Below are 27,556 nucleotides of genomic sequence, written 5' to 3'. Positions count from 1 at the left end.
TGCAGTTTCCTCTGCTTTGTGCTTTGTGTAGATTGCAGATCAGTAGCACTTAAAAGGAAGCTAATTAGGTGTGTTCACAGAGACACCTTTACTTGGATTTAGCAGGCAGAAAGGTTTTAAAAAATGGTTTCAAGAGATCATTTCCCTAGCAGGATGTGGGGGTGCACGTTTTTAGTTGCCTCACTCAAGAGGCAAAGGCAGGAAGGTCTACATAAGTTTGAGACCAACCTTGTCTACAAAGCAAGTTCAGGACAGCCAGAGCTACACAGAGAACCCTGTCTCAGAGGGAGAGAGAGAGGGAGGGAGGGAGGGAGGGAAACCATTTCCTAGCTGGGTGTAGAGCTCAGTGAACACAGCATACACCACCCTGAGCTGACTCCCTAGATAACACCAGACAATCACAAGGAAAGGTAGAGGCCTGGGGTGCAGTTCAGCAGGAGAGCTTTTCTCAAGCATGTACAAGGTCTGGGATTCAACCCCCAGTAGCTCCAAAAGTAAAGAAAGCCCCATACAAATTAAGACTATAGGCATAAAGGTTGGGCATGGTGGTACAAGTCTTTAATCCCAGCACTTAAGAGACAAAGGCTGGTGAATCTGTGAATTCTAGTCCAGCATGATCTATATAATGAGTTCCAGACACCAGGGCTATATAGTGAGACCCTGTCTCTTACATGCATGAATACCTCAGATGCATGTCGAGGAGATATAAACTAAGACATGGTGGATACAAGAATAGATGCCAGGATAAAATGAGGCCAAAACCTGTACCAAGAAAACCACAAAAGGCAATCAGGGAGGTCAAAGTATAAAGCTATGAAAAGACGCCGGTTGTGGTAGCGCACTCCAGTAGGATTTGCTGAAGGAGGTAGAGGCAGGAGGATCATAAGTTCGAGGCCAGCCTGGGCTACACATTAAAAAAAAAAAAATCTATGAAAAGACTGATATAGTAAACCCAGTTTGGTGGCTGACACAGGAGGATAGCTCACATTTGCTAGGTGGGCAGCCAGTGCCAAGCACAAGCCACCACTGGCTTGCCCTCCCTGTTGATCTGGAATTGGTGAGCCTGTGATAGAGCCAGCAATTATCGTTAGGGCCCTGTATTTATTTCACACACAAAGGCAAGCAGAAGAGACCAGTTAGTAATGAGTAAGTAATGACCACGAAATACACTATATTTTACAGAGCTGCTAGAGCAGGAGACGCTATTTGGAAAATACAAAGTGAAAGGCTAAATAAGCCAGAGAAACTCAGTTTTCTTCTCCCTTCCTCCCAAAGCCACACTTAGGATAAAATGAGGTTTGTGCAGGTTAATCCTTATGAGGTAAGAAAAAAATGATTAAATACATTTAAAAAATCAATTGTACATTAAACCAAATCCAGGAACTGCAAAAACAAACACCACAGCGCTCCTCCAGCCAGTATTAGCTACAGTCTGGTCAGCAGGGGATACCCTGCCTGACAGAGTCCCAGGAGGTAATAGGGGTGGGGCACAGAAGAGGAACTGTCAATCTATCTGGATTTCACTGGAAATAGTGACTTCTAGATACTACAAAGGAAGAAATCTCCTATAAATAAGCCTCTAGAGATCAAGATGAAATCTTTAACTCCACTAAAACAATGGTAACCATTTGATAAACAGAAATTATAAAATCAATTCAATGTTAAGTGATTTGCTACTGTTTCTAGTCATCCTTCTGCTCATTAACAAAGTCTATTAACTGTCATTTCTAGAACGACAACAGAACTAGAGAGGTGAAACTGCCTTGTTTTTGTCTTTGAGGGGCACTCTGTGGGGAGGCCCTCCTGATTCCCAGAGCTCCAGGAGCCTCAGAGGAAAGACTATCAGAAGGCAAAGCCCTGGCTGCCTGCCCCTCCCACAGAGGCCAGGATGGTGTACCTCGCTAAGGCTCAACACCCTCCCAAGGCTGGCTGCCTTCTCTGCAAGCACCAGCACCACCCAGGTCTTCACAGGCCTCGCTTTAGCTACACACCAGAAGCCCAGGGCCAGGGTAGAAGGGCTCTTCTGGGAAAGCTGTCTGGTTTACGCACTTCCAACAAAGCCCAGGGCCCAGTAATCAGTCTTTGACCCCAAAGTCTCAAAAAGTGGCAAACCCAAAGCTTTTCCCTCAATGTACTTCTGACAGAAGCAGTCTGGAACTGTAGAGAAACCTCTGAAGCCTGCCAGGGTTGCAAGGGAAACAGGTAATCGAACACATGACAGTGTATTCTCAGTAGAGTTAGACAAGACTCATAGAGACGGTTCCAAAGCTCACAGCACAGTTCGAGTGGGTTATTGATGGCTAGCAGTTGGCAGCAAGGAGGAGCCGACAAAAAGACTACACTCCCTTAAAGGCATCTGATTCTCTTATCTTCAGAGATAATGAAGGCCACTGCACTAACTGACAGGGGAAACGCCTGGAAGCTGATGGGGTCAGATAAAGGATTCACCTGAGGGGCAGAGAAAGGAGAAATGGGGCCCTGGATATCGAGTTTCTTTTACTTAGGTGGATTCCAGTGACTCCCGGAGGACCTGGAGTCAGAAAGCAAACCGCTCGCTCGCCCAACCTTCACTCTGCCAGCAAGAGATGGAATAACAGGCAGCTGCTGCCCCCTAGAAGCTACCTGAGATGTAGCAGCTTCCGCAGAGACACCAGATGAAAAGATCCTATTATCTCCCTCGATCTCATAACCTGTCATTAGTGAGGTACATGGGTGCAGACGCCTCCTCCAAGCCTGAGGAGGCGCACATCACCTGTGATAAATTAATAGGTGCCTTTCCAACAGTGAAGATGCACACAGAAGACTCCAACCAGGGAGAACACAGTAAGGCAACAGCTTCTCAGCAAGCACAGAGTAGCAGGCAGCCCCTGCCACAGCCACAGCCTGTCTGAGCCGCACCGCACCACGCCAGTCAACACTGTGCCCAGATCTGCAGCTCCCATCCACTCAAGTTCAGCAAGAGCACCTGAGACTTTGAATCTCAGCCCACTGCACTCACTCTGGAGGTCTGATTGCCCTGGGCTTCAGGTCCCTCACTAGAAAAACGAGAAGGGTAATCCTCACCAGGGTGTGAGACTTGAACCAGATGAAAATAAAGAAACAAGCACTGAGGCCACAGAACTGCATACACAGAACTGCATACACAGAACTACATACACAGTAGCCCTCTTGGCCGATGAGATCAGAGATAATAATTGCTCAGTTAATAAAAGAAACTTTTTCAGTTAAATTGAAGAATCATTAAAAATGGAGCCTACTCTACTTACCTTGAACATTTTATACTAACTGAAAATCTATAAATGTACAGTCATTCACTAATCTTTTGATGTGGAGCCAAGACCTTTCCTTTGAGTGTGGGCCCACAGACTGAAGTTCCCAGACATCTTTCTCCTGAATAAACCCCACCCACAACACACCCTCCACATTTCTAAAGCAAAGCAAGAACCTACAGACATTACAAAAGCAACTGCAGCATGAGTTTGTCTGGATCTGTATGGTCTCAGCCTTGTGTTTATTGTCCCAGGCTGAATTTGATGGCAATCTTCTTAGTTCACATTCACCACACACATAACTGAATTTTTAACAGAAAATTTTGGTCAAGTTAGTCTTTACAGAATGTATCACTCCCATAGAATCCTCTTCACTTTGTCTCCCCTGTTGGCATCATAGTTAACGAGACAGCACTGCTCAATAAGAAGCACACCTGGCAGGGGAGGTCTAGAAACTGGCCGACGTCAGTGTAAGGAAGAAAATGGGATCGGCTGGCCAGCCTGCATCATGAAAATCCTGGTCAGGAGATGAGGTTCTGGAGGCCTGAAAAGAGTGGTTCTTAACCTTCCTAATGCTGTGACCCTTTAATACCCTCATGTTATGGTAACCCCGACAACAAAATTTTTTTCATTGCTACTTCATAACTGTAATTTTGCTACTGTTATGAACTGTAATGCAAATATCTGTTTTCTGATGGTCTTAGGTGACCCTGTGAAAGGGTCATTCAACACCCACTGAGGGACCAAGATTCACAGTTTGAGAACCACTGAGTTATAGGCCGTCAGAAGAAGCTCTTGACACTTTTAAAGAAATACACGTTTAGAGTACCCTACTTTATTTCACAAGAGATCGGTAGCAGTTCTCAAAAGTACATACAGGCCCAAAGTGAAGACATTTGCCACCAAGAATGAATGACAAGTTCAAGCTCCACATGCGTGCCATGGCAAATCATATGTACACACACAAACATAAATAAATGCAAAAAAATATTTTTAATGTACATGCAAAAAAGCCAGGTATGATGGGAAACTGAGTCAGGAGAATCACAAGTTCAAAGACAGCCTGGACTATGAAGTAAGACCCTATTGCAGCAGCAGCAGCAGGAGGAGGAGGAGGAGGAAGAAGAGGAATAAGAAGGAGGAGGAAGGAGGAGGAAGGAGGAGGAGGAGGAAGAAGGAAGAGGAAGGAGGAGGAAGGAGGAGGAAGGAGGAGGAGGAGGAAGAGAAAGAAGGAGGAAGAAGTAAGAGGAAAGGAAGAAGTAAAAGGAAGAGGAAAGAGGAGGAAGGAGGAGGAGGAAGGAGGAAGAGGAGGAGGAGGAAGAAGGAGGGAGGAGGAGAAAGGAGGAGACGGAGACGACACATAAGACCAAAAGCTGGAAAAGGAAAATACAGGAAAAGGGGAAGAACTGTTAAGTCAATGTTTATTCCTCATCTCCAAAATCCACTTCCAGTGAAGTATGGAAAAGTAGGAAAGCATTTAGACAGTCAACTTGCGAGCTGGATTCTGTTGGTACTAACTCCTGGTTACACAAGGCTAGAAAAAGAGGCCCTAACCCAAAGATCCCCTTCACTGTGGGCCTGGCTGAGTCACAGCGGACACCAACAGTGAGGCCTCCTGGAAGATCCCTTGGCAAAAGGAACACTCTGAGCATCACCCGACTGTAGACAGGAGCTGCAGCCTCGGGGACTTCCAGGCAAGAGGTCTCAAAGGTGGCAATGCAAGCATCTTCTCGACAGGGCAATGCATCCTCAACACGCTCCACTGGGGGCCATGTGTTAGCCCCTCTCTGCCTCTAACTGTCAAGGGGTGCCCCTAGATAGATTTACCTCCAGAATCACTCAATGTCAGCCCATCTCGAGCCTGCTCGGACAAACTCATAATGGCAGAGCGAAGATTTGTGGAGCAACAAGCATAAATCTTGGTTATAACTACAAACCATAAAAGAAAGGAGAGCTGGGAGGGAAGAGGGAAGGGCGGCAGACACGTCCTTCTCCCAAGCACCACTTTATCTTCCTGCAGCTCTGCACCACGCACAGGGGATTAACTATGGGACATATTTTTCAAGCCCAATCAGTCTGTATAGTTTGACAATGGGCTCAAACATTTTTAAATGGAAATTATCCTGGAAACGTGGGGCACACAGCTGTCCTAAGAACAGTGTGTTCAGTGCTCTTCAGAGGGCTCTATGAGTTCTGTTTGCCACCCTACAGGCCACACGAAAAGATATTTATATATAACAATTTTTCAAGTATGATAATGATCAACTTTAAACAAAGGAAAAGCATTTTTGGAATGTCCTCTGCCCCAGTAAGAGGCATGGAGCCCACCTTCAGCAGCACTACTGAACAGCTGAGAAATAGCCACGGCTCCAGGAGCACAGGCCACAGGCGTCCTTCTTAAAGAATGCGTCGGGACTAGATTAAAAACAAACCTCCCTTAGTATGCTCAGAAAAACATACAACCGCTCCAGCCATGGATCCCACAGCTCTGAAATAAGAACGCTGTTCAGTGATCTCCAGAGTAAGGCCTCTCCTTACAGGAGCCACAGCAAACACAAAATAGAACCATGAAAAGCCAGGAAGCTAAAGCATAAACAAAGGTGAAAACTGTCTCAATGCCATTTCTCTAATTATTACCCCAAGAGTTTTGATTCATCTAATAATTATTTGTAAAAGAATACCTCCAAACTGAAAAAAACAACCTCCTCATCTACCTGAAAGAGGAAACAACTGAAGGGCACCGCCTAGCCTTTTCCATAAACCTCCTCAGACTATAATAGGAAGGATGGAGCAGGAAGAGGCAGTAATTTCAAAATCAGTAAGTGGCCTGGAGATTAGAGCCACCCAGAAATGGAATGAGGCTGTTTCCAGTTCATCCATTTCAGCCTTTAGAGCTAACCAGTGTTCCTCCTAGACCTGTCAGGAAGAAGGAAGCACCGGCACCTCCCCCACCCGGAGCTGCTCTGTGTGAACATTAGTGGTAAAAGGGTACATTTTCCTCACTAAAGGTTTTAGACTACTTAGGAGAGAAGCCTGGGAAAGGAGGGAAGCCAGCATGTCTTCCTATCCTGGCTCATCACATAGTGACAGCCTCCCCATCAAGAGGCCCTGAGAGAGAGCCCCATCCGCAAACGCTTTACATGTGGTCTTGTTCCCGAGTTTCTCAGCAGCAAATACAGCCAGTAGCAGTTCTGCCAGTCAGACAGCTAGGGCCAAGGAACCATAAGAACAAGGGCAGCCTGGGCAATATAATCCCATCTCTTACAAAAACAAAGCAATGGATTTTGCACTATCTGTCTAGTGTCATCCCTACTCACTACATTCTGACAGAGGTTCCTGTACAAGAAAAAGGCAAGCAACAAGTGACAAGCCAATATGTAAACTCTGCCATGTTCACTACCTTCCTGGAAAGAATGACAACTTCCTGAGATTCCCGCATTTCTGGTTTCATTACTCATATGTGTAAAACACTTTTGCAAATGTAACAAAAACAAATATATGCCAGGTATGGTGGTGTAGTGTGGAGCTGCGGGCTGTGTTCCCGCCGCCCAGCTTTCTGCCTCCTGGCTAGCTTAACACGCGAAATAACATCACACAAATTGTATTCTTTTAAACACCTGCCTGGCCTATTATTTTCTGCCTCTTTCTCACATCTTGCTTTAACCCATTTCTAATAATCTGTGTAGCACCACAAAGTGGTGTCCTACCGGAAAGATTCTAGCGTACTTCCATCTTGGGCTGGAGCTTCATCATGTCTGGCTTCTCTCTCTGAGGAGAGGCATGGCGGTCTGACTAACTTAGGAGAGGCGTGGCATCTAACTGATCCTTCTACCTCACTTCCTCTTCCTGTTCTGTCTACTCCACCCACCTAAGGGGCGGTCTATCAAATGGGCCAGGCAGTTTCTTTATTAGCCAATGAAATCAACTCAAACAGAAGACTCTCCCACATCATTTCCCCTTTTTCTGTTTAAACAATAAAAGAAAGGTTTAACTTTAACATAGTAAAATTACATATAACAAAACAGTTATCAAGTAAGAATTAGTTATAATATTTATATCTACTTTATATTTTATCATAACAAAGGAAAACAACTATAACTATCTATCTATTCTTCAACTCCATCAGCGACTCCAGAAGGACACAATATTACCTAGGTGAACAAGAAGTAAGCTACTTCCAAAACTCTAGAAATGACAGAGACATCTCACTGCCTGGACAGTCACCCAAAGTTCTTTTGTACTGTTGGGGCATCCATCTTCAGCCTACAGGCCCATAGTTTCCAGCAGACATTTCCATGATCAGGAAATTTCAAGGTAGTTCAGTCACTATCTGCTGTGTCCTTCAGAATGTCTCGCAGACTCTTTCTTGAATTAGGAACCCCAAAGAATCATCTCACATTTAGGCAAGTTCAACAGTCCTCTCTCGTTGGGTTCTTTGTGTCCAGTTTCTGCCAACAGTCCAGGCAAGAGCAGTTTCTTGCCCAAGTGGCTATCAAACTCCATAAGGATCCTCTTCGATGCCCATCTTCCTCTTGAAGTAGATTGGTGCTGCCAGGAGCTGATGTGTCTCATTGTCATGAAAAGCCTTAAGTTATTAAAACATCTAAAATGCGATATTCTGTAGTCTTTGAAAGATATGAAGAATGCCTATGTAACTTAAATAAATCTCTATATAGCTAGAAAATCTAACTAACATAACTACAAGTTTTACTAATATTGATAACTATCCATTAACAACCTATATACATTACATTTTTCAATGAACTACACAATCACAATACATTAATCAGTATCAGAAATACATATACATATAACAAAATTGACCTTAAATTTAAATCACTAAAGCCAAATCCATATCAATGCAAATTACTCATCTCCATATTATATCCCCCTTTAAATGTAAAAGAACATTTATAAACAATATTTGGGAAAATGGGCGCAGTTATTTCTCTCCAAACTGCTTCCTGCTGAATGGGGACGCTGTTAATTAGGTCTTTCATGGTGTAACCTGTGTGCCAGGTTCATCTCAGGCATCAGTTGGGTGAAGTAATTTTCTGAAGGTGTTCACGAGCAACCTTTCAGGAGGGCCGTGGTCTATCATACCATATTGGGATAGAAGCAATCCATAGGGTCTCATTTCTGTAAAAACAAAAGAATCTCTTTCCAAAGTATCATATCCTTAGATCCAAATTCTGAAGTCAAGGTATTTTCAAAATATCTATGTTGGATTAGTTCAGCAGCATTTATAAACAAATATCTTTTAGCAGCTGTTGCTCCTTCCTCAGCATTTAAACAATTCAACGAGAGCATAATAGCATACAGTATCAAGATTTTCTGTGTATTTTCCATCTTTGTGTGGCTTTATTTTAACCTCTATTTCATTTATTTTTACTTTTACTTTTTTGAGACAGGTTCTCTGTATATCTTTGGCCTGGGATAACTCTTTAGACCAGGGCTGTCCTTGAACTCTCAGAGATCCACTGTCTCTGCTTCCGAAGTGCTGGGATTAAAGGTGTGTGTTACAACACCTTGAACACACAGAGATCTGTCTGTCTCTGCCTCCCAGGCATTCGGATTAAAGGTGTGTGCTACCACACCTTGAAGTCATAGAGGTCAATTTCTGTCTCCCAAGTGTTGGGATTAAAGGTGTGTACCACCACAAAATACTACTTCCTTCTTTTTAATTTTAAGAACTGTCACCTTTAGCCTGCATATATTTTCAACACATTGTAAACCATTTTGATGTTTTCTTCGACTTTGAATCTTTCTTTTACTGTATATCTCTCTTTTGTGACCACATGAGTCTTTAATTTACCAAACAATATCGGTAAGACTGAAGCCGTGGCTTTGACAGCTAGATCCAGCCCATTCCTTAGCTTTCCAGCCTCATGGCAGAGGTACCGGCTGTAGCCATGTTTATGGCCACAACTCTATGGCGTTTCATGGTCCCTGCCAGCAAGCAAGCTGCAAAAGTATGTCCACAGACAACACTCAAGTCCTCTCTCTCTGTAGCCGGCCCCTCCTGCCTCAAAGAGTCAGAGTTTGCACTGGCAGGACAGCCCAGAAAGCCGGCATTTTTAAACAGCATAGCTTTTTTTTTTTTTTGGCTATGGCTAAAACCGAAAAACACACGTTCAGACCCGAGAAATTGCTGCTACCAAGAAGCCATGCTTTACTCTATTCTTTCCCAAGCTTTCTCAAGCTTTCTGTGGATTCAGTTATCCACGTTGGGTGCCATTCTGTAGTGTGGAGCTGCGGGCTGCGTTCCCGCCGCCCAGCTTTCTGCCTCCTGGCTAGCTTAACACGCGAAATAACATCACACAAATTGTATTCTTTTAAACACTGCCTGGCCTATTATTTTCTGCCTCTTTCTCACATCTTGCTTTAACCCATTTCTAATAATCTGTGTAGCACCACAAAGTGGTGTCCTACCGGAAAGATTCTAGCGTACTTCCATCTTGGGCTGGAGCTTCATCATGTCTGGCTTCTCTCTCTGAGGAGAGGCATGGCGGTCTGACTAACTTAGGAGAGGCGTGGCATCTAACTGATCCTTCTACCTCACTTCCTCTTCCTGTTCTGTCTACTCCACCCACCTAAGGGGCGGTCTATCAAATGGGCCAGGCAGTTTCTTTATTAGCCAATGAAATCAACTCAAACAGAAGACTCTCCCACATCATGGTGGGATATACCTATAATTCTAGCACTTTAACTGAGGCAGGAGAATTGCCATTAGTTCAAGGCCCAACCTGGGCTACATAATGAGTTTCAGACCAGCCGAGATTATTGAGTGAGATCACCTTAATGCTTCCACCCCCACCAAGTTTTCCCACAGAATATCTGAATTTTATAATATGTCTACATTTGTTATGCTATTATACATACACATGTACACACATGCATACATGAGTATGCACCAAGAAACGTATTGAGCATATGAATGTCAACCTTCAAAATGTTCTGATAAGTAAAAAATAAGAACCACCGATCCCCGCTGACCCTGCCAACTAGTACAGCAGCAGGGTATTCCAACCACAGAGACTGCAAAAGACGCGACCCCAAGGCAGACTGTCAGAAATACCCTAGAGATGGATAAGACAGGCAGCAGCCATAGCCATTCTTAAAGAAAAGCTCACAGTACTGGCTGGCTCCCTAGATTCACCAAAATAGTTATGGTCTGTTTGTTTGTTTGTTTGTTTGTTTGTTTGTTTGTTTTTCAAGACTGGGTTTCTCTGTAGCTTTGGAGACTGTCCTGGAACTCACTCTGTAGACCAGGCTGGCCTCAAACTCACAGAGATTCACCTGTCTGGTTTCAAAAACAAAGAGAAGGAGCTGGAGAGGTAGTCTGGTGGTTAAGAGCACTTGCTGTTCTTGCAGAGGACCCAGATTCCGTTCCCAGCCATCCACATAGCAGATCACAACTTCTGTAACTCCAGTTTCAAAAGATCTAGCACCCCCTTCTGGTTTCCTCAAGCACCGGGCACATACATGGTAGACGCATATAAGTACATACACATTGAAGGGTGGGGAGAAGAGCTGAGCTTCTAGCATATCTTTAATTCCAACACTCAGTAAGCAGAGGAAGGCAGATCTTTGTGAGTTTGAGCCTCTCCTGGTCTAAACAGCAAGTCTCAGGCCAGGTATGGTTGATTATACAGAGATTCCGTCTTAAATTTAAAAAAAAAGTTTTAAGCTAGAAAAGCTGACAAAGTAGAAATTTACTATCCTCTTTGGATTATTTTGGAGGAAAGATGCAGAGAACAAGGATCAAAAGCAAAAACAGCAGAGTGGGTAATCCACGCCTGTAGTCCCAGCACTCAGGAGACAGGGGCAGGAGGAGGCCAGCTAAGGATATAGCCTTAACTACAGAGGCAGACACTGTATCAAAAGAAACAAATAAATGGAAAACCCTTAGACCTACAGACAGAAGCAGCAAAGACAGCAGGAAACTCACCCAGTAGAGAGAATTTGGTGTCCAAGAGCAAGAAGCTGAAACTCTAGTTGAACCAAGCAGGGCCTGTGTAAAGCAGGGAAGCAATGATGCTGCTGGGTATTGAGAGACAGGGGAGGCAAATGAGCAATATGCAAACTAAACCATATTTATCACTTCAAACAGCCAGCAATCAGATGACTAAAAGGAAATCTCAGGTACCCAAGCCTAGTTTCAGCATCCAGGCAAGACGAGAGCTGAGCTATGCCAGGGGCTCGGTCGTTCTGCATCACATATGCAGACAAGTCTCTACCACTGAGTGTCCATGCATAGGCGCTCGCCACAGTCCAAGGCTGGCCATGGTCTCACGCTGAGATCACAAGTGTGTGCCGTGTGTTCAACAACTCTCAGAGAAGTCCAGGGAACCAGACGCGGGATCTGTCTGAGCCCCAGAATGGGCATACATGCATGGCCAGAGTCCTGGCTCAACAGGAGATCCACAGGCTGTTCCAACACATCTGAGGGCTGTCAACATTTCCTCCCTTGGGACAAGGGAGACAGCTCAGTGGGTAAAAGTGCTTTCCACGCAAGCCAGACTCCACCGCAGAACTCAGAGTGGAGAAAGAGAAGCAACTCTGCTGTCCTGGAACTCACAAGATCCACCTGCCTCTGCCTCTCGAGTGCTGGCTGGGACTGAAGGTGTGTGCCACCACACCCAGGCCTGAACTGTAGTTTTTAACAAGGAAAAAGTTTACTTCAAAATGATCATCTGGGATTTAGCAAGAGGGCTCAACAGGTAACGAGTAGCGCTTGTCACACAGACTGACAACCTGAGTTTACTCCCCAGAGCCGCAGCAGGCGGGGAGAACCAGCTTCCCAAGCTGACCTCTGTAGTACAGAGCACAAGCAGTGCTAAAGCATGTCCACATTCACACACGCACACATGTGCGTGCACGCATGCACATGCCCCAAATAAAAGATAAATCCATTTTTAAGATGACCATCTAGGGTTTTTTTAATAGTGGCGATTTGTTTATTGTTTTGTTTTGTTTAAGACAAGGTCTTATTTAGCCCAAACTGGCTTCAAACTTACTATGTAGCTAAGAACAACTTTACCTTGAACTTCACCTCCCAAGTGCTAGGATTACAGGCATACACCACCTCTCCTGTTTCACGTCGTACTGGGGATGGAACCCAAGGCTTCACGCATGACAGGCTACCAACTAAGCTACAAGCACAGCCCTAATGATCATCTAGTTCTGAAAAACCAAATTATCTGCCTTCAGCATCTTGTGCTTAATCCTTCCAGCGCAGAGCCCAGAAAACAACCACTAAGGAATTTTGTACAAAATTCACAAGCAAGCTGGGGCATAATAGCACACGCCTTTAATCCCAGGACTAGGGAGGCAGAGGCAGGTGGATCTCTGAGTTCAAGGCCTGCCTGTCTACAGAGTGAGTCCAGGACAGCCAGAAGTACATAATGAAACTCTGTCTTGGGAGGAAACATTACAATGAGTTAAAAATAAACATAATTTTATCATCATAGTCCTCAAGACCTAGCTTCAGATACCTCAGAAACTATCCCTAAGCTCCCACTGACAACCCTCCCCCTTCTCTGAATGAGGCGCCCTCTCCGACTCCCAGCCAGGCAGGCAGCTCAGCCCAAATTATACCCAACTTTGTGCTGCTTTCTAAAATTACAGACAGTGCTCCCTTTTCGCTAATTGTTTTATGTACACAAATGCCTTTTTTCCCCCAAATAAAATACATGAATTACTTAAAAACAAGGCCAGTTTGATTTTGTAATTGTCTATTCTCCAGTGCTGCAGTTAAGCACTCAAGAAGCAGCCGACATAGTGGGCTTGCACAGCCTCCCTCCCTGCCCAAGGAGCTGAGCACTGAGTGCTTCCCAACCACAGCCCTGTGCACTAAGCTGTGGGCCTGAGCTGCTCCCCACTTGTCCAGCACCCTAGGATGGTCACCTAGCCAGTCACGAACCAGTCCACAGCAGCCAAGAGCTCTCTTGCTACTCAATCTGTGCCCATGGCTTGCCCCAAAAGCAAGCCTTCTGTGGGCTCCTCTGCCTACCACCCTCCTGCCACCATTCCCAAGAGGAAGGAGTTGCTCACACAAGACCATACAACTCGGCTGGTGCCCTCATTTAATCAGGCTGCTGCAAATGGCTGGCCAAAAGCAATAAGGGCATGACTGAGAGACTGTGGGAGTTTAATATAAAAAAATTAATAAAAAAAGGGGGGGAAGGAGAAAGGGTCTACCTTTTAATAGGGCCCTAATTACCCAACTCACAGGATCAGCCCAAATGAGATGGGAGTTTATTTCGGGTTTTTTTTTAATTATTGTTTTTTTTATATATATATAAATTGCTGCTATGTGTTTTCTTTCCTCTGAGCAATTATGCAGTAAGTACGTAAAGAGGAGAAAAAAATATTAATTAAATATAAGGTAATTGTAGCGTTGGCCTGGAGAGAATGAGTGTGAACTCTGGACGATCACAGGCTACCAGGGTTTGAAGACTGCTCGGGGGCTCCCAGGAAAGAAAGAAATAACATAACCAACCAACAGGCAGATGCACTGTGCAGCAGAAGAAGCCACGTTCAGAACCCCACACAGCACAGGCCTGCGGGGCTCCCCAATCTCAGGAGTTAGCCAATGTAAGACACTCTGGGCTGCCAAAGAGCTTTTTCAGTTGTATCCCCAAAAGACGGCCTGTCCTCACTTCTTAGGATAGAGAGCCAAATCAGAAAGTTTCAAACAAGCCCATGGTAGTAGGGATAAAAAGACCACTGTGCTCAGTCCGGACTTCAGTCTGAAGGGTTTGGAAGCAGCCCACAGAGGACACGCTTACGCCTGGCACTGTGAAGCATCCTAGGAAGGGACAGGCAATACCGACAGAGTGGAAGAGGTACGCAGAAATGTTGATATGTGAGCCCATGACTGGTGACAAAAGGTGACACGAAAAGTCTCAGAGGTACTTGTGTCCTCTGGGCCTAGCTGCACCACAGCCGGATCCATCCAACCCGCTGCCTAGAAAGCCTCAAAACATGCTAGAACCTGGACCTGTTCATACCAGCCCAGGCCTTCACATCATCCCTCCAACTCGGCCAGGAGAAGAGTGGGAAAGCAGGGACGACTGCAATACACGGGCTGCGGAGACAAAGCCTGGCACTGTGCCCTGTGCTCACCAGTCACCACCACTCCGAGAGAGGAACGGCTTGGCAAAGTTAAACCAAAGGCTGGCGCACCCCTAAAACTGATCTGGTTTGTACAGAACCGGTCTTACTACCCAGCCCACAGGATTTACATCAAGTCCTGAAATGCCAAACAGTGAGAACAGGGCAGGCGACAGGGACTCTGGCTCAGACCACTAAGCAAAAACACTCTGCAAAGAGAGTGACTTAGCTGAATGTAGTGGCATTCGCCTTCTTAGTCCAGCACTTGTGAAGCTGGCTCTAGCGGAAGAACTGTTGTGAGCCTGAGGCCAGCATAGGCTGCTTAGTGAGTTCAAGGATAGACTGGGTTATAGAGTGTGATCCTCCTTGTTTAAGAAAAGAAAACGGAGGAAAAGAAAAAGCCCTTCAGCACTCAGTAGGCCTCTTTCCTGTCAGAGTCTAGGATACTACGGATGATGCCTATCACAAGCAACCACTGACCAGACCAGACCCCTTCTTCTTCACTGAGAAACAGAGCGGCTGTTTGAGTCTCTGACGACCGGAAGCCGACACACAGAAACCTCAGGTGTCACTCTAGTTCTGCCAATCAGCAGCAAGCAAAGTGCTGCAGGGCTCCAGTGCTTTCAGTTCCAGAAAAAGACAAAGAGGTCTTGCTAATTCCTTCCACTAAACACAAGTCAGAGGCCAGAGTCAGGGACATGGCGTCTGTAGGGAACATGTACTGGGATGCTGCTGGGAGGGGTCGGGTCGTCAAGCTCCCTTACATTCACACAGCGATCGCACTTACCAGTGGCTCTCGGGGCACCACATTTTCACTTCCCGGAGAAGAGCTTGGCTGCAAAGAAAAACAAAAACAAAACTAAGCTCACAGTGCCACCCAATGGACATCAGAAAAACAAAGGTGTGCTGCTTCCAAGCACTGCACCCAAGTCTTTCTCTATTCTTCATGGGCTGCTATATGACAAAATTTGCCAGGAAATGCAGAGACTGTGGGTTCACTGTCATGGCCCCTCACAACCAGGGCTTGCTTTTGCCCAGGAGGACTTTAGGATCAGATGTAAGCAAGGGGACGGGGCCATGACAAAATAAAGACCAGAGAAAGGCCTAAGGGGGAACCTACCATTTCTTCTTACCTCCTTCCCACAGCTAGAGTGAACTACAGAGCAGAGAGAACGTGCAGAACCACAGGCAGCCACAGGGGGGCATTAGCTACCCATACTACGGGTTTTTCTCTACCTGGAGCCAAGTGCTGCTTTCCTTGGGTTGTTTTGTGTCTGTGTTAGGGTCTCCAAGTAACCAATGCTGACTTCAAACTCACTGTGTAACTGAGTGCAACTCTGAACTCCTGGTCCTCTTGCCTCAACCTCCCAAGTGCTGGGATCAAAGGGACATCCCACAAACATACCACCACAAGCCACTACGCTGGTTCAGGACTGCCCATCACAAAGAACCCGCACTAGGGTTAAGTCTTTCATGGAAATGATCTAGTGACGGTCTGAGAGAGAAATCCATGAGCAAGCAAACAGCACTGTGACCAGATGGCCAGGCTCCCATCTATTCCCACAGCCTTTCTCTCACACCTTCGACCTGTTACTGCACCGGCCAAAATTCAGAGTAGGGTGAGGCAAGAACAGCTCCAGAAGGGATGACTAGCAGCCTGTCTGAGCAAGCTGCGGCCAGCTTATTGTTACTGATGTTAGAGTCAATCGCCAAGTTTCTACAGATAATGTCCAGACAAGTGCAGCTAATGTGAATGTCCCAGGAGCTGGCCTCCAAACCCTCCCAGCTAATCAGACGTCCTGTTCCAGGTCTCCTATGATCAGGAGAGTCCTAACGACTGTCACTTCACAGCTGCCTGCCACCACAAAGAAGGCACCTGACACAGTGCTGAGGCCTCTGCTGGATGAAGGCTCTGATCCCTCTCTCCACCCAGAGCCCCATCCTAAGAGTTCTACCATCCCAAGACCAGAAGGGCAGGCAGCATGTAACTATAACTGGAGGTAAATCCTCATACCTGAGTGACCTTTCTCTTCCCCCTGCCATCTTCCCAGGCTCCCAGACACCAAAAGCTCACACATTTAGATCTCTGAGTCAGAGATCCCTGACCTCCTTCCTGCTGCCCTTAGACCTTCAAGACAGACTGCCCTGACTCCACCATCGACCCCTCCTCCAGCACTGCTGGACTGCCTTCCTCGAGTGCTCCCCTCCCTAAAGGTCCCCTCTCCCCTCCTGCCAGTCCTCCCTTCTAAACAGCCATGGAGTCAACCCTCAACTTCTATTTATCTCTCCTGCCATCACTTTGGTCCAAGCTTCCAGAATCCTTTGCCTGGACCACTGTAAATGCTTTCTAATCAGCTTACCTGGATTCGTGCTGGTTTTCTTCCAACTCACTTTCCACAACACAAAAAGCAAACCATTATAAAGGAAAACTCAATCAGCCCCCCTTACTTACTCACTCACCCACCCCCATAAGCAACATCATCAATAGCTTCTCACTGCTCTCAGAAGACAAGAAAAAACTCCTCGGTGCAGTCTTGGAAGCCTCACATCTATCCTAACCACATCTCAGGTCTCACGTGGTGCTGAACTCAAGCTCTGTCCACACAGCCACAGCTTGTGCTTTCTTTCAAGGGACTTTGCACAGGTTGTGCCTTCCTCTCCTCCCAGACACGTGAACCCCCTGCAGAGCCAGCTACGGCACTTCCTCAGGATGGAATTCTTTCTAAGGCATCCTTGATCAGGCCAGTTTTCCCCATTACACGCTCATATAGCACCAAGAAAAGAAGCTGAGGGGCTGGAGAGATGGCTCAGTGGTTAAGAACGCTGACTGTTCTTGCAGAGGACCAGGATTTAGTTCCCAGCATCCACATGGCATCTCACAACTACCTGCAACTCCAGTTTCAGGGGATCCAATGTCCTCCTCTGGCCTCCAAGTGCACCACAGACACATGTAGTACACAGGCATACATACAGGCATATACTCATACACAGATAAGTAAACAAAACGTTAACCTTTTTTATTTTTGAGACAGGGTTTGTCTGTGTAGTCAATAGCCCTGGCTGTCCTGGAACAAGTTCTGTAGAACAGGCTGGCCTCAAACTACCTGCCTTTGCATGGGATTAAAGGTGTGCACCACCAAGCCTGACTTAAACACTTTTAAACAAAGAAACTAAATGAGATGGCCAAGTTGGTAATCCCAGCATCAGGAGGCTAAAACAGAAGCTTATGAATTAGAGGCCAACTTCTAAGTCAATACAGCATGAGACCCTGTCTCAAAAAGAAAAAGTGGGGGGAGGGGGAGGAGTCAAGAAAAGGGGCGGGGAAGACAAGGGACAGGGGAGGGGAGGGGAGGAGAAGGAGAGCAAAGGGACCAGGGTGAAGTTCACTGTGCCGGTCAGGCCCTAAGGTCAATTCTCAATAAACAAACAAGTTTCTAAGTCACTAGCTCGCAGTGGATTACACATCCAGCTCATCCTCCCGAATGCTTCCTTCAATGAAACTGGCAGATACTAACTCTGAGTGCTAACATTCACTTAGCTTCTTCACTTAATTCTCACACTAGCTGTGCAGAAGAAAGGAAAGCAAAGGAGGTCACATAACTCATCAAGCAGTAGTATCATAGGGATTTGCACATGCCTAACTAAATGAAATAATCAAATTGTTTCAATCATATTTCATTAAGCAGCAGCCTTAATTTAATGCTACCCCATAAGTAATAACGTAGCCTATTTGACCAGACAAAACACACACCAGTGATGTGGTTCAGCAAATAAGGCATTTGCCGCCACACCTCAAGACCTGAGTTCAATCCCCAGAACCCACACAATAGAAAGAACCAACTCCCACAGCTATCCTCTAACCTCCACATGCAAGTGTGTGGGAGCGCAGGCACATGCACACACATACATACATAAAAGTTTAAATTGAACACAAACATCTTTAGTATTTAAGCCGTCTCTCTCCCCTTCTCTCCCCCGCCCACCACCCCTCTCGGCGGTTTTTCTGTATAGTCCTGACTGCCTTGGAACTCACTGTGTAGACCAGGGTGGGTTCGAACTCACAGAGGTATACCTACCTACCTCTGTCTCTAGGTGCTGGGATTAAAGGTGCGTGCCACCACCACCTGCCCTCCCCCCCACCCCCCGTTATTTCTTTGGATAGTCTCACTATGTAGCCCAGGCAGACCTGAAACTCATGATCCTCCTCCTGCCTCTACCAAATACTGGGATTATAGGTGTACACCATTATGCCTATACTAAAATTCTTTACTTAAATAATTAAAACAAAGGAACTACTTGGTATATACAAGCCCAAAGGAAGCAAGCACCAACCAGGGCTGTATCTTTCCCCAGAACCAAAAAAGAATGTGACCCTTCCTTTGATGTTGTGGACCACAGTTATCTGTTACGGGACAGTGTCACTCCCAAAGGACATTCAGACACATGTGAAGGCCCTTCTGACTCCAGCGCTCCACTGGCATTTAAGGACAAGCAGCCAGTACAAAACTATTCTACCCCAAACACCCTCTGAACCCTTGGGGAATCCTGACCACTCTCACTTCTTCACACAGGCAGGCAGGCAGCCTCCCATCTTAACTCCCACTCCAGGTAGCACTTGGAAGATGAGCAAAGAGCAGAGCAGTTCACAGCCTGCCCAAACTGGACTGACCCAGCCTAGTTCCATCTTTGCAAAATGTCCAATGTTTTTAATACCTGCCCCAGATCTACCACTTTAAGTGACAGTTAGTCTGAAAAAGATCCCTATACACTAAATTCTTTTTTTTAAGTTTTTTATTATTATTTATTTATTATGTATACAGTTAGCCAGTTAGCACCAGACCTCATTACAGATGGTTGTGAGCCACCATGTGGTTGCTGGGAATTGAACTCAGGACCTCTGGAAGAGCAGGGAGTGCTCTTAACCACTGAGCCATCTCTCCAGCCCCTTATACACTAAATTCTAACTTGACTCTGGAACTCTTCAAAATATCCACAGCTTTAAACGAAAGAGAGAGAAGGCTTATAACCCACCGAATGAGGTCTACAGCAGGGGTTTAAGAAGGAGGCTCTTGTGAACCCAACTCAGGACCCTTAGAGGTCAGAATGGGGGTGCTGGGATGGGAAGAAAGCAAAGGATTAAGAGGGCTTAAAAAAATACGAAAAATGGGGGTCAGTGAGACGGCAGAGTAAAGACACTGGCCGCCATGCCTGAAGACCCAGGTAAAGGTGCTTACTGACAAGCCTGGAGACCTGAGACCCACAGACCCACATGGTGGAGGGAGAAAATAAACTCAAGCAAGTTGTACACACGCACAGCCCCCTCCAGACACACACACATACACAAACACTATTTAAAAATAGCTGGGTAGCCGGGCAGTGGTGGTGCACACCTTTAATCCCAGCACTTAGGAGGCAGAGGCAGGTGATCTTTTGTGAGTTCAAGGGCCAGCCTGGTCTACGGAGCGAATTCCAGAACAGGCTCCAAAGCTACAGAGAAACCCTGTCTCGAAAAAGCAAAAAAGAAAAGAAAAATAAAAAATAGTTAGGTATAGCTGGACAGTGGTGGCACACACCTTTAATCCCAGCACTTGGGGAGGCAGAGGCAGGCAGTTTGAGGCCAGGCTGGTCTAACAGAAGCAAGTTCCAGGACAGCCAGTACTACACAGAGAAACCCCGTCTTGGGGGAGATAGTTGGGTGTAGCACATGCTTTAATCCCAGTAACGCAAGAGGCAAAGGTAAGTAAGTATAGTCTATGAAATTTGAGGTTAGCCTGATCTACATAGCCAGTTCTATACTAGCAAGGACTACATAATAAGACCCTGTCTCCAAATTGATTCATTAACTATAATTAAAAGTTAAGTTAGGGGCTGGAGAGATGGCTCAGAGGTTAAGAGCACTGCCTGCTCTTCCAAAAAGGTCCTGAGTTTCAATTCCCAGCAACCACATGGTGGCTCACAACCATCTGTAATGGGGTTTGGTGCCCCCTTCTGGCCTGAAGGCATACACACAGACAGAATATTGTATACATAATAAATAAGTAAATATAAAAAAAAAAGTTAAGTTAGCAGGATATGATGATCTATGTATATCAATCCCAGCACCTGAAAGGTGGGGGGCAGGAGGATCAGGGGGTTCAAGGCCACCTCATCTGCCATATTGAATTTGAGGCGTCTGGGCTACATAAGACCATGTTTCAATAAGCAAAAGTTAGGGGCCTGGGGAGATGGCTAGGTCAGTAACATGTTTGATGCTCAAGTCTGAGGCACTGAGTTTCATCACCTGAACTCAAGTAAAAGACCTGATTGTGGTGGTGTGGGTTTATAATCCTAGTGCTGGGGAGGTGGAGGCAGGAGAATTCAATCCTGTCTACTAGGACTCACTGGCCACCCAGCCTAGCCTAACCTAGTGGGAGACTTGATCTCAAAAAAAAAAAAAAAAAAAAAAAAAAAAAAAAAAAAAAAAAAAAAAAAAAAAAAAATCAAGATGTTGTTCTCCTGAACAGTAACACCCATGGTGGATCTCTGGCCTCAACATGCACACATCTATATGCAGACATGAGCATGTGCATGCACACACATGCACACACACACACACACACACACACACACAAATATTTTAAGTTAAAAAAAAATTAAGATAAAAAGAGCTGCCGGGCGGTGGTGGCGCATGCCTTTAATCCCAGCACTAGGGAGGCAGAAGCAGGCAGATCTCCGTGAGTTAGAGGCCAGCCTAGTCTACAAGAGTTAGTTCCAAGACAGGATTCAAAGCTACAAAGAAACCCTGTCTCGAAAAACCACAAATAAATAAATAAATAAATAAAATTAAAAAGAGCACAGTGGAAGAGAGGGAAGCTGTAGCACGACAGAGACAAAGGTGTGCCATCACCCCTGCTGTGGACGGGTGACCTTCCCCTGCTGGGAAGCTTGCCAAGTGCTCACCTCACTGCACAGCAAAGGCCACCGCAAAGGGTTCATGAACTTGAGCAGTGGGAGAACCTCCAAGTTCTGTGAGTGTAAGTCAGTGTCACTGTGCATGCGTACTAAGCCGGTCCATATAAACAAACAGCCCTTTGCTGGAAAGAAGAGTCAATCCACAAACTCTCCTGAGGCAGTGTGGCATATGGAAAGGGCTTGTGCAAACTTGGGCACTAACAGCTGAGTGACTGGGCGGGCTGCTCAGCCAAGCTGAGCCTCAGTTGCCTCACCGTGGGAATGATTCTGCACATCTATTCAAGAGGAGGAGATAAACGATCCTATCGGCCAGGCCCTTTGCTCTCCACTTCCAGCTGCGATGGAGTACCAGGGAGACTCGGGTTTAGTCTCCCACAGGTGGGATGCTTGCAGAAATATGCTCCTGCGATAGAAACAGACCACCACCAAGGGTCTGTGCCCTGACACCACCCTGGCTTCCCGCCATGGGGCACTCTTCAGACAGAGAGAGGAAGCCCAGTCACAGCATGGCAGTCTTAGTGTGCTGAGGAGTCAGAGACCAGATTTCAGGGAGGCCCCAAGACAGACGAAAGCAGGCAGGGGCGAGTTCCAAAGAAGCTTTGCCAGAAAGAAAGTTCCAGAACATCCACATGGGGTTTCCTTTGAAACTTTGTTCGTCACTACAATCTGTGCACACATGTGGTTGAAAGTCCACCACGAAGGTGGGAAAAAAAGGTGAGACATGAGCCATGAGAGCTCTCGGGTGCTCACAGGCTCTGGACCCAAGTTGGTCACAATACACTGCCCTGCTTACTCAGGGAATTCCAGTAGACACCTGAAAAATCTTTTTTTTTTAAATTTATTTTTATATTAAAAAGTTCCGCCTCCTCCCCCGCTGAAAAATCTTCATCCAGGGGCAGGGATGCTGTTCAAGCTATTCCCAGAGCAAAGGTTACTCTAACAAACCTTAAAAGAAGGATTTAAGGGGCCGGGGCGATGTCTCGGTGGTTAAGAGCACATGTACAATCACGCTTGTAACAAGTCAGGTGCACAAAGACTTGTAACCCCAGCTCTGAGGGGACAGAGACAGACAGAAGGATCACTGGGGCTTGCTGCTTTCCAGCACAGGGTTAGGAGACACCAGCCTTCAAAAGACTAGGCAGAGCAATTAAAGAGGGCACCTGATACCCTCTTCTGGGCTTGATTCCAGCACACAAATCCATTTAGGCAAAGAAAGAGACAAAGAGGAGGAAGAGGAGGAGAGCAGGACTTGAAAGAAACACAACCTCCCCTTCAGAACAAAGCCCAACATTCCTTTTTTAAAAATATTTATCTATTTATTATGTATACAATATTCTGTCTGTGTGTATGCCTGCAGGCCAGAAGAGGGCACCAGACCCCATTACAGATGGTTGTGAGCCACCATGTGGTTGCTGGGAATTGAACTCAGGACCTTTGGAAGAGCAGGCAATGCTCTTAACCTCTGAGCCATCTCTCCAGCCCCCAACATTTCTTTAATGACCACAAATCCAGCCTAGTGTGTCCCACACCTGTAATACTACCATTCAAGGAGCCAACAGACAGATCCTAGTTCAAGGCAGCCTAAGCTACAATAGCAAGAACCCTGTTTCAAACAAACAAGAAAAACGCCACCAAAGACGACAACTGAGGTAGCTCGGTGGGAAAGGATGCTCGCTACCAGCCCTGGCAACCTGAGCTCGATTTCCATACTGCAGGGCAGAAGGAGAGAAACCGACTCCTGCAAGTCCTCTGACCCTCCACACATACAAACACATACACACACTAAATAGAATCCATAGTAAATTCATCATTTTTAAAAAATATACAAAATTGCTGGATGGTGGTGGCGCACACCCATTCCAGCACTCGGGAGGCAGAAGGCAGGCAGGCAGATCTCTATGAGTTTGAGACCAGCCTGGTCTACAGAGTGAGTTCAATGGATAGCCAAGGCTAACACAGAGAAACCCTGTCTCAAGAATAAAACAAACAACAAAAAGTCCAGATTCCTGAACATAAAATTCACAACAGTAGAGGTAAAATTTACAAAAGCCAGCATCCCATCAAAACCCTCTGTTCGGCATGGTGCTCAAAGGCTAGTCATTCTGATGGAGGAGAGTTATCTGTCTATGTTTCTTTTCATTGGTTTAATTAATAAAGAAAACTGCCTTGGCCCTTTTAGAACAGAAAATTAGGTAGGTGGAGTAGACAGAACAGAATTGTGGGAACAAGGAAGTAGAGTTGGAGAGACGCTTCAGGCAGTTCCCACGATAGTGAGTCCCATGTGCTCCTCTCTGAGATGGACGCAGGTTAAGATCTCTCCTGGTAAGCCACAACTCGTGGTGCTCCCAGATTACTAAATATGGGTTAAAGCAAGATGTGAGAATTAGCCAATAAGAGGCTAACAGATAATGGGCCAGGCAGTGTTTAAAAGAATACAGTTCCGTGTAATTATTTCGGGTGTAAAGCTAGCCGGCGGCGGGTTGCGGTGAACGCAGCCCCGCCGCTTCACACTACATCATTCCAGGTGAAGGCAGGGGGACCAGAGAGTTCAAGACCAGACTTTACTACACAGAAAGCTCAAAGACAGCCTGCACTACAAAGATCCTGGAGAGGGGAGGGGAGGGGGAAAAGGGGGAGGGAGGGAGGGGACCAGGAAGGGGAACAGAAAGGGGAGGGGGAGAATAAATGACTTTTTTAAATTTACTTTTAATTTATGTGTATTAGTGTTTTGCCTGTGTGTATGTCTGTGTGTGGGTGTCATCTTGGAGTTACAGACAGTTGTAAGCGCCATGTGAATGCTGGGGCTTGAACCTGGGACCTCTGGAAAGAGCAGTCAGTGCTCTTAACCACTGAGCCATCTCTCCAGTCCCATGTTCTAACTTTCAATGACTTTTTTTTTAATTACATTTTCCATATCTGAGTCTGCATGTGTGTATATGTAAGCATGTGTGTTCTGGAACACATGGACGCTAGTAGGAAGGCACAGGTCCCCTGGGACTGGAGTACAGATGGTTGTGGACCACCATGTAGGTGCTAGGAACCAGCTGCCTGGCCTGTACAGGAAACCCCCTTTCTTCCCTCATGGTCCCATGAGGGTGACCAGACAGGTCCCTCGCTCGGTTTCTCTCACTTGGTGATTGCAAGATTACCCAACCCTACTCCGTGTTCAGCAATGCTCAAGGTCCGCTCTTGAGTAGGCAGTGTTTGGGCATCTTTGCGAAGCTCCCTTGTGGGTACCACCATTCTTGGCATGACCAACTGATTTGGTGACAGAAGTTAAGAATTCTTTTCTTTTCCATCACGTATTTAATGGCTCAGGGCCACCTCTCATGCATGGCCTTTTGGGACACATGCCAGTTTCTGAGGAGAGTCGGTCGGGCTTTGCTGGCTGGGTTGGGTTTCCTTTTCTGGCCTCAGCGGCTTCAAACTTACCCCTTTTACCTGTTTTGGAGTAAGGCATCCGCCTGCTTGGCTTTGGAGTTTCTTCTCATAGTGTGTCCTTGCTCAGCTTTATCAGGACATTTTGTGAGAACGAAGCACAAAGCATTTATCTTTTGTTTTGTTGGTTTTTGTGGTTTTTGTGTTGTGTTTGTTTCGTCAGGGTCTTCTCCTATGTCCTCCCTGTCTGGCCTTGAAACTCGCTATGTAGAACAGGAGGCCTGAACCTCGAACTCAGATCTGCCTGCCTCTGCCCAGGAGGTTCTTAAAGGATCAAGGGTGTGGTATTACCATGCCCAGCCTGTTTGAAATCAGGCTTTACTATAATTCATTCATTCATTCATCTCATTCATTCCCCATTCCCCTTCCCTGCTGGCTCTCGTTCCCTCTCTTCCTCCTCTCTTCCTCCCCCTCTTCCCTCTCCCTCTCCTCTCCCTCTCATCTCTCTCGTCGCCTCTCTCATCTACCCTCTCTCTCTCTCTCTCTCTTCGCTCTCTCGTACATGGAGACTGAACCTAGGCAGGCTCTGTACCCCTGAGATGCTTGTCCTACATGCTTTCACACAGGGGTCAGTCAGGAGATGGAGAGATGGAAGCAGACATTGCACCCCACACACAGGAGTGGATGGGTTTACAACAGGCACACACCAAAAGGGGTGTGGGGGTATCCAGTGAGATGGTTCAGGGGACAAAAATCTGAAGACCTGAGTCTAATCCCACAGGACATACCTATCCTGCAAGTTGTTCTCTGACTGTCACATGCATGTAGATACATACACACACACTGATAAATAAATGTTTTTTTTTAAAAAACTAAAGTGAAAAAATTGTGAAGGGGCAGGAGGGGAGCACACCAGACATGCAGCTCAATTAGCCTAGTGTACAGGAAGCCTTGGGTTCCATCCCCAGCACTGTATAAGCCATCACAGAATACAGCCTTGTCATTCCTCCAGCAGTCGAGAAGTGGAGACAAGAAGAGGATTCGAGGTCCAAAACCATTCTCCACTATCTAATGAGACCCTGTCTCAGAAAAACAAGTAAGGCTGGAGAGAAGATGACTCAGCGGATAAAGGTGCTCACCACCAACCCTGATGATCCAACACTCCAGCCTTGGAACCACATGATGGAAGGAGAGAACTGACTCCTAAGAGCTGTCCTATGACTTCTGCATGCATGCTGTAGCACACGCAAGCCCCACCCACATTTCAATAAATAAATGTAAGAACAAATAATTAAATTAAAAATAACCCCCAGACCAAGCGGTGGTGGCACACGCCTTAATCCTAGCACTTGGATGGCAGAGGCAAATGGATCTCTCTGAGTTCAAGGCTAGACTGGTCCTAGAGTGTGTTCCATGACAGCCAGGACTTTTACACAGAGAGACTCTGTATTGAAAACAAAACAAAACAAAAAACAAAAACCCTAGATAAATAAATATGAACATATCAAGCCTAGCAAAATATAAAAAGGGTAATATTACACATAATCATGACCAAGAAAATATACTGAATGAATGAAATAACAAAGTAAAACCAATTCAGAGAACAAAGGAAGAAAACAAAAATATCAGCTATCAGCAGATACCAAAAAGAGCAAAACCGACATCATTACTGTGGAATATTATTTTAAGACGTGTTGGCATTGTTTATGCTGTGGAAATTTGTTTTAATGGATGCAAAGATGTGTTGCATTCTTTTTTTTTTTAAGATTATTTATATGTATACAACATTCCTTCCATGTATGCTTGCATGCCAGAAGAGGGCACCAGATCTCATATAGGTGGCTGTGAGCCACCATGTGGTTGCTGGGAATTGAACTCAGGACCTCTGGAAGAACAGTCAGTGCTCTTAACCTCTGAGCCATCTCTCCAGCCCGTGTTGCATTCTTTATGTTACATTGTTTAACTCTGTGAAGCTGTGTTACTTTGCACAATTATTATCTAAATTATCTAAAACACCTGATTGGTCTAATAAAGAGCTGAACAGCCAATAGCAAGGCAAGAGAAAGGATAGTGGGGCTGCCAGGCAGAGAGAAAAAAACAGGAGAAAAAGAGGGATCGGGAAAGCAAGAAAGATCAAGGAACGAGAAAAAAAGGAGGACATCAGGGGACAGCCACCCAACTATGTAGCCAGCCATGCAGTAAGAAGAAAAGGAAGGTATATAGGATAGAGAAAGATAAAAGCCCAAAGGCAAAAAAGCAGAGAGGATAATTTAAGTCAAGAAAAGCTGGCTGGGGAGGGGTGTGTGTGTGGAGAACTGGCTCAGTGGTTAAGAGCACTGACTGCTTCTCCAGAGGACCTGGGTTCAATTCCTAGCACCCACAATTCCTAGCTCACAATTGTCTGTAACTCTAGTTCCAGTGACCCCGACGACACCCATGATAAAACATCAATGCACATAAAACTAAAAAAGGAAAGGAAAGCTGGCTAGAAATAAGCCAAGCTAAGGACAGGCACTCATAAGTAATAATGAGACTTCACGGGGTTTATTTGGGAGCTGGGTGGTGGGCCCAACAGAAAAACGAGTAAAAACAACCAACATCACATCATTCAAAACTTACTGACATACTTTTTTAAAAGATGTTTATTTATTTATGATTTTTTTAGATTTATGTTTTATTTTATATGTATAAGTGTTTCACCTACATGTATGTATGTGCATCACATGGGTGCCAGGTGCCTGATGCCCAATGAGGTCAGAAGAGGAGGCTGGATGCCCTGGAATTGCAGTAAACAGATGGTTATGAGCTTCCATGTGTACTGGGAACCAAAGCCAGATCTT

The 27,556-nt window shown here is 45.8% G+C and overlaps 1 protein-coding gene across 2 annotated transcripts in view; it reads right to left on the bottom strand.

Moving 5' to 3' along the window:
• Pex14 (peroxisomal biogenesis factor 14) overlaps positions 1-27,556 on the bottom strand; it is a 141,546-nt gene that overhangs the window by 105,083 nt on the left and 8,907 nt on the right. Inside the window, exon 2 of one of the 2 annotated variants that reach the window (XM_038333695.1) lies at positions 15,175-15,222. The exons of the other annotated variant lie outside the window; for it this stretch is intronic. Coding sequence (XP_038189623.1) covers positions 15,175-15,222 — 48 coding nt within the window. The remainder of the gene's footprint in view (positions 1-15,174; positions 15,223-27,556) is intronic. 2 annotated transcript variants of the gene reach the window in all.

The sequence above is a fragment of the Arvicola amphibius genome, chromosome 6 (assembly GCF_903992535.2).
Source record: "Arvicola amphibius chromosome 6, mArvAmp1.2, whole genome shotgun sequence".
Classification (NCBI taxonomy): domain Eukaryota; kingdom Metazoa; phylum Chordata; class Mammalia; order Rodentia; family Cricetidae; genus Arvicola; species Arvicola amphibius.
The sequence above is the reverse complement of the archived record's forward strand: the minus strand, read 5'-3'. Positions and strand labels throughout refer to the sequence as shown.